Source organism: Acyrthosiphon pisum, chromosome A1, assembly GCF_005508785.2.
Source record: "Acyrthosiphon pisum isolate AL4f chromosome A1, pea_aphid_22Mar2018_4r6ur, whole genome shotgun sequence".
NCBI lineage: Eukaryota > Metazoa > Arthropoda > Insecta > Hemiptera > Aphididae > Acyrthosiphon > Acyrthosiphon pisum.
In genome coordinates, this window is record NC_042494.1 from 160,828,644 (window position 1) to 160,842,699 (window position 14,056).

At 32.4% G+C, this 14,056-nt stretch overlaps 1 protein-coding gene across 2 annotated transcripts in view; it reads left to right on the top strand.

The window, feature by feature from the left end:
- The window catches only part of LOC100161930, a 70,194-nt gene extending 59,005 nt beyond the window's left edge, over positions 1-11,189 (top strand). For both annotated transcript variants that reach the window (XM_001946036.5, XM_016803623.2), the window contains exons 6-12: positions 1,411-1,566; positions 2,983-3,217; positions 3,425-3,640; positions 4,210-4,483; positions 6,001-6,495; positions 8,176-8,904; positions 10,828-11,189. In XM_001946036.5, the coding sequence (XP_001946071.2) occupies positions 1,411-1,566; positions 2,983-3,217; positions 3,425-3,640; positions 4,210-4,483; positions 6,001-6,495; positions 8,176-8,904; positions 10,828-10,836 (2,114 nt within the window). In that variant the 3' untranslated portion in view covers positions 10,837-11,189. The remainder of the gene's footprint in view (positions 1-1,410; positions 1,567-2,982; positions 3,218-3,424; positions 3,641-4,209; positions 4,484-6,000; positions 6,496-8,175; positions 8,905-10,827) is intronic.
- Positions 11,190-14,056: the final 2,867 nt, after the last annotated feature.

Sequence of the window (14,056 nt, forward strand, 5' to 3'; positions counted from 1 at the left end):
TTGAATTCAATGATATAATATCATTGTATAAAAAAAACGATTCTGAGCGAAGACGGCCAGGCAGCCTATGATATTATACTATATGTATATTTGATGATATTATTGTGAATAAAGTAATTTATATATTTACCTACTTACGTGGGAGTGTGGAACCTTGTTTTAAATTTTCAATCCTTAGCTACAAAAGTTGAACATTTTATACATTTTTAACTACAAAATAATTATTAAGTTTTAAATTTGATACATTTTGTAAAAATTTGAACTTTAAATGCTAATGAAAGCCTTGCATGATATTTATAGAAAAAAAAATTAAAAAAAATTAAAACTGACAATGGCCGTAAACAGCTCAAAAAGAGTCAAAATATTTTCAAAATTTTATGGTGTATATAAAATGAAAATATTAACATTCAGTAAAATTTTCAAGTATCTACATTCTACAGTCATTCGTTTTTGATTTACAACAAAATAAGAAAATCACTACATGAGAAATTGAGTGAATATCCAATGTTGTAAAAATATAAACTTCAAACGCTCATAAAAATTTAATTTGACTTATTGTAGACATTTTTTTTTTGATAAAGGTAGAAAAACTTATGAGGAATCTTGTATTACATTTTCATATCTTAAATTTAAAATGAAAAATTTTTATGTATTTCTAATTCAAAATAATTTGCACATTTTCACCATTGTAAAACCACTATAGCATCCTCGCTCTTATCAGAATCTAAAAAAAAAACACACACATATCATTGTAATATCAATATAATATATCTACAATAAAGGTAGGAAAATATTAAGCTTCCGGGAAAACGATTCTGAACGAGTTTGGCTCATACAAAAGTGGCTTAGTATTTCTTAGCATGAATAATATCCACTGTTTTGTACATTTTAATAAAAATAAGTTCAGTTCGTTCGAATGCATATTTTTTTGCCAAGAAACAAAAACAAAAATTGGAATTAAAATGTCATAATTCAATTTATTTCCGTCTACAAAATTCCTACTTTAAATTTAAACCGCATATTTATGAAAATATGTATATTAAAAATATAAATGGCATGATCATAGGTATTTCATTATAATATTAATTAAATACATATGAAATAATGGTTTCATTTCAAAAGCAAAAATTGAATTTATTATGGTTTCATAGCCTATTGATATACCTACATAATACGATATTATATTAAAATTAAATATTCAACCAGCAGTGAAGATAAAATAAATAATATTATAGTAGAATGGGAGTATTGTTTGTGCCCTTTGTAGTATTCACAATGTATTATCGAATGCCGTCAGACTAATGATAAATTATAAGTTAGTGACAATGCATTAATATTTCTATAATTTCCAATGAAAATACATTTATTAACTGCAGTATGCTAATATCAAACGATTTAAATATGTTAAAGGAGCTGAGTATTGCCCGTATGATTATATAAAAATATATGACGGTAAAAACGCATCAAGCCCAGAAATTGGAACTTTTTGTGGAATGGGCAAATTTCCCCATTCGATTGTCGGTACGAGTGAAGACTTATTTGTGGAGTTTGTAACATCAACAGCAGGTACGGTTTTATTTATATTTTTTATAATAATCTATACTGAGTCTTGACAGTTAAAATTAAAACGGTTAAATAAGTAAAAGTTATTTTTTATTTAGTAATTAGATATGTCATGTGTATTTACTATGTCAGCCAAGTACCTTTAATATTATGGCTATATTATAGTAGAGTATTAAAATTCTTAATAAGATTCGCTGATTTTATAAACTTTATTGTAATTATTTCGGTCAATTGTCCGTAGGTAGGTATTTTTAAATATACCTTCAAAAGACTCTCATTTTCACTGTTTGTGTATTAAATCCTTCAACGTATTATACAGTCTAATAATTGTATATACTATTATATAGTATATAAAATATATACCTATGGATGCTAGGTGCTATATGAGTAATAGTTCTCAAATTAGTATTCTTAAAATTTACGAGTTATAAAAGGATAAAGCAAAATATTGCTCTCTACCTAATCGTTTATTTTACGTTCCCTCACCTTTATAGTGTATAAATTACTACTATTTAAATTTAATAAAGTGGGTGGAGAAACAAATATGTATATTTATATACTACATTATACATTATAGCTAGGCGTGTATTGTACAATATGTAGTAAATTAAATTAATATATTATCCTTTTCCTTTAAAACTTTAGATTAAATTGCAATAGTTTGAGACCTAACTTGAATTTGTTGTTCACTTAAACATAATAATCAAGGCGAGAAAGTTGTAAAATATTTACATATAAATAATATGAATCAAGGATAAGAATGTTAAAATATAATAAAACTATATGCATTTAAAAGCCTTTAATATTTCATTTTAACTTAGCTAGGTAATTACTCTGGAAATTATTCCATTTAAAATCATTTTAAACGTGTGTATACCTATATGGCTATATGTCAATAGTTTTATGTCTATTTAACTATATTATACCTAAAAATATAACATTTTAATATTTCAAGTAAAGTTCGTTTAATAGCCATTACAAATTATAGGCACTAGATATAATATATAGTATAATTTCTTTAAAAACTCGAAAACTATTAGTTTTTAAAAGCTTAAAACAGTAAGCACACATAGCCAACTATACTACAATATGAAATAATTAATTTAAAAAAATGATTTTATTATTGTTTTATGTGGAATCTGCAATAGTAGGAGGTATACAGATACAGATTACAGATACTTATATAATATACAGTCATAAAAATCTAAAAATTATTCAAAATTGTACCTTTATAACACCTAGGTACCGGCTATCAAATATTGTAGGTGCCTACCTATTTATTGGTTATTAATTTATTATGAATAGTTTTTTTATTTTACTATATTTTGTGTAAATTCTTGTATACTAATAAGTAATAATATAACTTATAAGTGTTAGTAAACTTATTCCTGATTATTTTATTTATTTATTTCAATATAGGCCCACTTTTAAATACTGGCTTTCATTTTAACGTTGGTAATATGCCCGGCCACATGCAGACCGCCGGTGACAAAAACGGTACTTGCGATTGGATTTTATCGAGTGAACACCTGAGCAGAGATCACCACACCGAAGGAATATTCATGTCGATCGCTCACTGGTATCCTCCGCACACCTCTTGCACTTATCATTTACTTGGGCTGCCGAATCAAGTAGTCCGAGTTTATTTTCCCAGGTATGTCGAATCGGTCTAAATATTGTATGGAATAATTTTACTTTGAACGATAATTATTCATTACCTGTCTATTACATTATTATTTATTGTTATTGAAACCGGTGTTCGCCCGACCGAATGCGTCATAATGTTATTGTTTTAATTGTTTTCAATAATGATTCATATCTACTGTAGATGTGACCTTAAAAATACTTGATCAAATTATAGCTTTCGAGTAAATAGCATCGAGAGTCCTGTGAAGAGCGACTGGACTGGCGACTGCGGGGAAAGTTTAACCCTCTACGATGCCGCGGAACCAGATGATACGAGAATCATTAAAACGTTTTGTGACACGTTTTCTAAGCCGGCCGAAAAACACGATTTCATATCAACGGGAAATTCCATGTTTATCCGATTTGAAAGCAAGACCGGCAGTTATTCAGGGTGAGAACTGAGAATAATGAATATTGTATATATATAGGTACCTATATAGTTGTTGATTTACAAATACTATACAATAGTATGATGATTAATATATGTATAGATATAATATAATATAATATATTCATAATTATTAATATTCCTCGTTGGGCTTATTACGCGCAGTGGGTGACCGTTGTAAAATATATTAAATTATTATTATGCCGGAAACGAACCACCGGCAGTTGTGAATCTTCACGAGTAGTCTATCTGCAACCCGCACGTGATATAATACTATCATAATAATTTTACGATTTGAATGTATTAAGAACAAATAAAAAATATGGGTCGAGGGGCTCTTCCCCTGTCATCATTTACAGATAAATCCTAATCGGCGACACATATTATACGATATAAAGAAATTCTTACTTCAATTTGAACAAAAATTAATTTGCTACAACATACACTCAAATCGAATCTGTAATATAAAAATAAACCTATCGGTTTATTATTAGAATATTCCAACAATAAAAATCAAAGTTATTTTTTTTTAATAAATAAGTCAATACATGACAGGTGTAATTCCTTTTTAGGTCGTCATTGTATTATTGGGCTCACTATGACTTTTTCAACGACACGAAATTCGGTACTGCAATACCAGATACAGTGTGCGACGAAGAATTCGTTAGTTGGAAACCATCGTCGGGGTATTTCAGATCACCAGTTAATACACTGGTCTACAAAAGACAAGGGACGGTTACGGATCCTGATGCTAAATCTCAACCAATTATTTGTCGTTATAAATTTACAACTGACGTGCGGTTATTTGCCCGCATTGTATTGAGAATTGAGTCTATTAAATTCAAGGTATTTATTTTCGTTAGATACATTTTATATAATTTGAATTGTATACCTACATGTTGTATAATAAAATGAGTACCAAAAAAATAAATGTCATCATATACAGTTGAGTCGCAATCACTATAAAAGAAATCCAATTTTTAGAAAAGACCCAAAACGACGATTTATTCTTTATATTATATGGGCATCATTACTTTGAAGTATTCCTATTATAGATTTAATAATTATTTTTATTGTGTAGAATCTACACAATAAAAATATCTACACTGTAGATATTTAATATTAATATTTAATGTTTAACTAAAAAATAAAATGTTTTGACAAATAATAATTTACAAAAAATATAATGCATGTTATTTAAATTTTTTAATACATAATTATGCAGTTTAAGGTTTCTAAATCTAAACATACTATTATGTTTATAACATCTTATATCCCCTTTTGTGTCTGTCTGTCCGTACGTTAATTATCACTTAGCAGTTAGCAGTACTTAGTTACGATTGTGATATTTAGGCATTATTTCATTTACAGTCCGTAATATTAGGTACTGTAAGTACATTCATTTTATACGGAATTATAATGTATTGAGCTTGTAATAAAATAAGTTTAGAAACTGGTAATTTAGCACGCTTACAGAATCAATTTTCCTAAACTGTTTCTAGATTAATCCTATTTAAAATTTAAAAGCACATTTCATGAAATCAAATAAGCAATTGTAATTACAATTCTTTATGGCGATTTTAGTGCGAATTTAGAAGTTTCTGCTTTTTGTGGAAACTCCTTGACGAGAAACTCATCTAAGGAGGTGGTGGGCCATGCGACGAGTGATCCAAAATAAACAGTAAAATGTATAAGTTCTCGGTGTTGGACAATCTAAAGGTGTTAAGTCAGATTTTGACATTGAGAGGTTTCAAAACATTCTGGTATAAAAAAAAAATCGTTCTTTTTTCGGTAAAAACAAACTTTGGTCAAACTCTGGTACGTCTTCATTATCGCTATGGAATTTGTTTACCTAACGACTTTTTTTTACCTCTTCCTGTCAAAACCGACATTACTCTTTATTTACGGTCCACACTGTATCAGAATATTGTGTCTAATCGTTTTTTGTACTTGTCTTGAACGAGACGTATAGTATCAGTTGATATGGTAATTGATTTTTGTCTCGCAGTACATCGCATAATACTATACGTACCTAATGATATTAAAAATATCGTATATACTTAAAACGAACAAACGACGGGTTGTTGATTCCCACCGAAAAATTATTCGATTCCAGTATAATTATATATATTTTATAAGTGCGTGAAAAACGAATAAATACTAAAATACGGAATACATATTATTGTATACAAAACGCTTTATATGTTTGTATAGTCGAGTGAAACATTTCATACGCATTATAATAGTATATTCTATTATTGCGATTATACACCAGCTACTATTATGTGTTAACCGTTTGGCGTGAGGGCCAAAAACGATTTCAACACATTCGATTTTTACACATAGTGCGTATATGTTTACAGGACCACAATTATAGGACGCCTATTGAAAAGGACAACGACTGTTGGTACAGCGAACGCGACAAGTTACTGGTATGGGAGCCGGAGGAGATCGACGCAGGTTTCGGGCTGAACCGGACGATTATCAATCAATCGAACACGAACAACGGTCTGTGTTTGTTCAGCAACGTAAACAAAACGAGAACAACGTCGTCGGACCCGCACGCGGGCGAAATAAAATTCGTCTCGTCGGGCAACTCGTTGAACGTCGAGTTGAATCTAAACCCCTTGCACGCGGCCATGAGCTATTTCAAGTACGACGAGCCATTATTTGAGGCCAGATACGAATTTGTACACGGTCCTCTGTGCGGTCCCTCCGTCATACAGCCGGTCGACGAAGGCGAACTTGTGTTTCCGCGGTTCGACGCCATGGGATTTGTAGAGCCACCGAAAACGCTCGAATGTATTTGGGAGATACGCGTTCACGAGGACCGAGATTTGTGGTTACATTTTAATCAGGTATTGATTATAATATATAGTACCTAGCTATATCTAAATATATGTTACCGTAACATCCATAACATAGGTCATAGATGGACGGCACCTTTAACGGTGTCGGATTTAGCGGTGGCGCAGAGGGTTAAATGAGCCGGGGTCTCGAGGGTGAGGTTGTTTTATAGGTATCGGGTTTTCTAACTTTGTTAGGAAATAAATATCATTAACAATATTGACCGAGAAAAAAATAATTTTGAGAAATTACCCTCACTCGTATACTTTTATAGAATCAATTAACACCTAGGTGTTATAGCTATAACCTAACTCTTAAATCAATTTAAAGGAACATTTGAGACATGAGGTACCTCGTTGAAATGTTTTCATTTTTAAATCTATCTTTATTTGTATAGGTTTATCAAACACCGTAAAATATTTGATTAATGCATCATATTTATATTTATAAATAGCTATTTTTTTTATAAGGAGCTTCCAATATAATATTGTAGTTTCACCACAGGCCATATGAAGTTAGTCTGTAGTTTCACCCCGGGCTCTAGAGACTTTAATTCGATACTGGATAGTAGGTATACCTATACATAATACTTAATATATTATTATATACCATAATATTATTATATACCTACTGTTCACCTAACAATTCGTCCGGTATTGTAAAAAGAACTTGTCACGGTGGAATATAGTTCATGGTTCATTTTCATAGTTGAGTGATTATTATATTATTCAAACTTCTTTATTTTAATTAGACCGAGATCTGTGTAGATGATCCTAAGACGTGTATAAGTTATATTGTTTGCCAAATGAGTGCTTAAAAAATCTCCTCCCTAAATTGTAGTCGCCTGGATAAGTTTCTTGAGAGGTTGAACCGCCTCTTATATGTAAATACGGTACTTCATTTTACAGTGTTCATACAAAAGCGAAAATATAAGTCACCAGCATTGCCGTGTTATACACTTATACCTCCCACGCTCATTAGTCGTTATACGCGCAAATTTGACCTCGGCGGGGCGAACCAAATAATTTATAGTTTGTAATGAAAACTATAATTTAAGTCACTAAAAACCATAACAATAACTTAAACTATATGCAGAAAAGTTACGTACCTACTATACGACGATAGGTATTTTTATAGATCCAAGAAAACATTTTTTTATGATTATATTTAAAACTACTTTGGTACGGTCAATTTATTTAGATTTTAGTTCCATGTAAACTAGGTAGTTGTTGAGTAAAAATGAGAAGTTTAGTGTTACCTTAAGGTAATTATGATCACTACCGTACGTCCGTGCCTATATATTATACCAGTGATGGATTTGACAGATAAGACAAAGATGAAGATGAAGATGGCCATCTTAGCCCCACTCGCCTTTGGGTTTGAATACAACTCTCTTTTAATAGGTATGTAATTATTAAAAAATTACAATTTTATGGTAAATATCATTAAGGTTTTAAAGTATACCAAAAATAAAATGGTAAAGAAAAAGTATATACGGCACTTGTACAGCAGCAAGGGATATTGTAACAATTTTTTACATTGTGCGCTGTGGTATCGCCCCCTCTCCCCACACCTTGATATGACCCACTACTCACCTAATATATATTTAATTATTAGGTAGGTACCTACATGTTTAATCAATATAATATACGTGTTATTAATACTATTCTAATATACTATGTAACGCGCAGGTGAACTTCGTGACGGACGACTGTCAGGACGGCCGGCTGGAGGTGTACTTGCCGTCCAGGTCGGTGGACTACCCGTTCATGTCGGCGTGCGGTCACAACGCCACGGCGCTCAAAGACCTGCCGCTGTTGACTTCCAAGGACGTCGAAGAGGCCGCCGACAAGTCGTCATTGACGGCGGGCGGCACGGAGTCTCAGCGCCACGACAATCGGTCGCGGCGGCGGCGGCGACAGCGGCGGCGCTACGTGCACGTCCGGTTCGTGGGCAACGCTTACCCGCACAAGGCGCAGTTCAAGATCGCGTGGTCCGAGCTGAGCCATTTGCCACGGAATCCGGACGGAACGCCACGCGCCGCCCGGCGGACATCAGACGCCGACGACGAGTGCGCGTTCCTGTGCCCGGGCGACGAGCGACTGTGCCTGCCCGCCCGGGCCGTGTGCAACGGCGTGGTCAACTGTCCGGGTGCGCCCAACGACGAATCGCCGGCCACGTGCGACCGCTGGACCAACGGGTCCGCTGCGTCCGCCGACGCCGGTGGCCGCGGGGCCCCGGCGGCAGTCGCGCTGTTCGTCGCCGTCACCGCGGCCATAGTCGTCTTCGGCGCGGCCCTGTTCGCGGCCAGCACGTACTGTCGCCACCGTCGCCAGCTGCTTCGAAGTGGCCGACCCGCGGTGTCCGGTCGCCGAGCGATGGCCGTGAGTGGCAGGTCGACCGACCGCATATATTCTACGGTAATGGTACAACGTTATGTAATAATAATATGGTATATTATCAGGTATAATATCGTAACCCGCACGTGGTAATTTGTCGGATCGTTACCCTCAGTGAGTGGGGGGAGAGGGGCTTTGTCTTATTTGGGATTTTTTTCTCGGGGGGAGAGGGCTCATACGCTTAGGCCTTTTTCGATCTTCTCCGTTATAAAATCACACGAGTAACAAGATGGCTGCGTTTTTTAGCACATTTTCCGTAACACGGTTTTGTATACCTACTGATTGCCGTATGCCTATATACCCTATTATATTCGTATCTCATGAACATTGATTTGACATTAATATGTCTTAAGTATGTCAAAAAAAAATTGTGTAACCAAAAAAAATGCAACGTTTTTTGGTGCACTTCCCAAGGTGCTAGAATGCTAGATATTTGAAATTTGAATCATAACTTCCTTATAATGGTTTCATCCAAAGTAAGAATTTTGGAGTTAAGATTCATCCCTCTCCATCCCTTTTGAATATTTACAAACATAAAATTGTATTTAGTACTTTTCCTATCATATTCCAATACTTTCATTTACTTGTTGATATAAAAATTAAACTTAAAGATCAGAACGTAAGACATAATATTAATGATCTTATATTTTTCCAAAAAAGCAGACATTTTTGCCTCTTTAAGAATTCTTTTTTTATTTCAAACCTTCTTGCGTGCGACAACACGGTCCACTAAATATACATAATATTACTTAATAAATAATAATACTTCATATTCATCCAAAATTTCTATTTTTTTCTCTATTATTAAAACTCTCTTTCCTTTACGTTAAAACTTTAAGTCTCACTTTAAACGGTTATAAAAAACACTAAGTAGTATGTAAATATAATTTTATAAGAAACACCCATAACACGCACAAACCTCATCTGACAACTTTTCTTACAACTGCAATAATTATTAATCATTACCTATCTTTCACATCCATATTATATCAGTAGGTATATGACATGTTACAAAAATAAATTACATCAGTCGTTCAATACCCATGTAATGTGCGGGTTCTTAACTTTTGAGTGTTTTTGACTCAGCTGTGAATAAAACAATTCTTGGTTATCAATAAAAATAATTTCAATATACCTAACTAATAATGTAAATAGAGTATAATATTCTAAAGTATATAATTATACGTACAAAAGTATACCTTAACGGCATAATATACCTCTTAAGTCCTAATTAGTTATTCAGCAGTAAAGTAGGTAGTGAAATTAAAAATTACGACCGTTTTAATACTTGTCATTATTTTTTTATGTGCATTTTTCATGAAGCATCGAAAATAATACCCACCCATAAACAAACAGACCCAATAACAACGGGATTCTTCTGTCGTGGACCAATCAATATTTTAGGAATTACAAGGAATTATTTATAAATTAAATCATACTTTTTTACATTTTTTTTCGAAAATTATTATATTGTTCTCAACATTTTAATGGAGGCTAAATATTCAGGTAGACATTATTATATTGTTCCGAAAATAATTTTATTGATAAAATAAAATTTAACATATATCATATATGGTTTTATACTCGCATACTTGTCATTTCTGTATTTTACAAATACATTTATCAAAATTATAATTTGAATTGGTTCCGTTTAACTACTCCACCCCGCATATTGGTACTCGTATTATATTATAGTACTAATGTACAATCGGTGATTAGTAAATAATCTATCCATCCTGCAGGGCGTTTTAAAACACATTTTCTACGACTGCAACAGTTGTTTTGAAAACCCACGTAAATATCGTCGGTGGATTTGTATTTTGACAGGGACGATAATTATAATAATATATTATTATTACTCTGTGAATAATATTAGGTACGCCATATTATCGAAATAATTTAACATTTTGTTATTAATTATAATTTTATACTATAACTCCACAGGACTACTAGAAACGATTATAATCGAATAATCCTCTGAATGTTTGCGGATCAACATCGACAATTCCCACACATACCTATTACCTATATGGCGAATTAATTAATCGCACATGGTTATTACATTTTTTTTTTTTGTAATTAAGTATTTACTTTGATGAATTACAACGTATTTATATAATAATAGTGTGTACGCTACTCAATGTAATATTATTATATAATACCTATATCAATTAAATACGCTCATTTAATTGTCTCAATACCTACCTACCAAGTAGATTTTAACTAAAAGTATTGTATAACGAACGCATAATATTATTGTTGTTGTATAATTATATTAAAATATATTCAAAAGTATAAGATATGAACAAGTCAATTTTATATTGTTATCCTCTATCGACTACCTCTCTATCATCTAAAAAGTAAGTTACCCAGGCACCACCAACACCTGCTAGTATTAATAATTAATGTTCCCAAAGTATTAAGTAATAAGCACAGTGTTATTAAATGTAACTATTTTATTTTCTACAATCAGTCGTTGCATAAAATGATGGTACGGCGGTAAATGGCAATGTTACCACCAGTGGCAGATCTGAAGGTAATTTATAAGCGTGATCCAGCAGCTTGTATCATTGCTACTTACTAGGACGTAAATGGAAATTAATTTCAGTTGTAGAACCAAATTGATTTTATGATTACCGAGGTATAAAATACCCATGTATTCCAAGGTTCCAAATTAATTTAGATATACCTACAAAGTTGTAATAAAAATATTTTCCAAAATATATACACTTATCCAGATTAAAATATTTAGCAAATTACCTGTCTCAGCAGTCACATCAGAAAGAAGGTTTTCAAGTAAAAAAAAAACCAAAAACTTACGGTAATTTCTTTGTTCCTTTATATTGAACTGAAATTAAGTTTTTAACTACCTAATAATAAGAAGTGGTTGAATATAGTTATTGGCAACGATGTCAATACACCGAGACATCAAAGTAGAACAAGTTGATGAAGTTTTAAACTAAAAAAGGTAGTTATAAAAAAAAATTATTTAGCTCTTGTAAATTTGGTATTTCAGTTAAAATTATTAATACTTATTATTATACTAAACTTTAGAGGACCATAGTTAATAACCTAGAGAACTAAAATTGATCATTTGATTGTCAAAATGTTCAGAAAAAAAGCTTTGCTAGAATCCATCAAAAAATATAGTGGTTACCATTTGAAAAAATATAGTCGATTTTATTATTGCAATTGCATGTTTAAAAATATTATAAAAAAAATTGCCTGTTAAAAATAAAGAAACACGTCTTTTTTTGTTTTAACGAAATTCCATATCATCGATCCATAATTGTAAAAAAAAAATCCGCGTACAATGACATAAGATACACCCTCTATATTTTTTTGTATAGTAAAAAATTATACAATAATATAAAGTCATTAATGTGTAATGATACAATTATTTTGAAGTTAAAGTTGAAAGGGAGCCCACTAAGTGTATAGTGTCCCGGAGCCCAATTGATCCTTAATCCGGGCTTGATTGTATTAAATTGAATTATTAACAAAGTGATTTTACCAACTGATTTTAATACCTATACTTAATGAAATGTATTTATTTTTTCAATTAAGTCATTAATTGAAGTTAAGTTAAATTAGGCAATGTTATTGGTATTGGCTTAATTTTAAACTTTATTCACGTATCAAAAATGTATATTAGTTCATTCGAAGATAACAAACATAGTTAACTTACTTAACCGATTTGAAAATTAATATCATCATTTACTTTCCCCCAAGGCCCCAACCTTGTGTAATATTATATATATATTATATAGGTACTGCAAAAACCGTTCTATGAATAGTATAAAAATCAAAGTTCTTAAAACGTACCTATACCTAATTAATATTTAGACAACATACCTATACATATATAGTGTACTACCCTGCGTGGTGTAAAGGAATTCTCTGTGGAAAACTTTTCCCTACACAACACATTTCGCGGACGGGTGCGGATGTGATGACGACGACGACGACGACGACGATCTATACAAAGGCCACGTTGTGTGCGCTTTGTGCCTTTTCTCGGATATATTATATAATATATAAATCCGCAGCCAAATCCCTTTGGCCGCACCGAGAAATACCACATCAAAAGCCACGCTTGTCCTTTATATAAATGTATGTGTGTGTGTGTGTGTGTGTGTCGTACGATAACGCCACCGGCACGCACGTAAGTCTGCAGAAAACCGGGCCAGTCCTCTTTGTAGTTTTTCCGGCTTATCGTCGTCGATCATCCACAAACGCCGTTCGACCGGGATTTCCTTCGTCACCAGCGGAGATGGACTCGATGCGACCGCAGAGCCTCTGATTCCGTGATGACCCTTACTCTCTCTTCCAGCCACCATAATAACCGTATACCGCACACTGGTTTGTTATCTCTTGCGAATTCGCGACGAAGTGTCCGTCGCTGTAAATCATATAATATATTTTGTACAAAAATATTATATAGGTACACCGTATAACGATAAAGATTTTATAATAGTCTCTTAATCTAATCTACACTGCTAGAATAATAATAATAATTATTATATAGCTGTTTACCCATCCTTTATTGGCGCGGGCATAGGTAGGTGAATTGAGTTAATTAGTCATAATACGCATTTTAAGTTTGGAGTAAGTAGACCAACATGTTACTCAGTTACTGGGTACCTGCACAGTGCACTGCATCATTCTGACACGCTACATCACTTATCGACACTAATAGGTAGGTACCAACTAAATTACTACTTTTAAATTTAAAAATACCTATACCTATAAGTGTTAAAGGTGTATCAATATATTCTCTAAACAATTATCTGTTTTGTAGTATGAAATTTTGCAGTTGTCGAAAAAATTATACAGGAAGGAACACATATTTAAAAAATCAAACTACAATCTCCAGATTCTTAAACAGAAAAAACTATTCAAAATATTTAGCTCATTAAAGCATGATAATACATACCAGGTTATCAATGTTTAAAAAATCTCTACAAAATAATAAGAGCTTAGCCCCCTCAAAATATAATAGTATACTATTCTTAAAAGTATGTACCTGTAAATTATAATTTAAAAAAAAATGTGTTGGGGCTTGAGCCCCCCATAAACATTTATCTTATTTGCGCCACTGATGATAGTGTAGTGCAATATATGTAAATATTATTTATATATAGGTGATAACATTTTAATTACGACAATGATC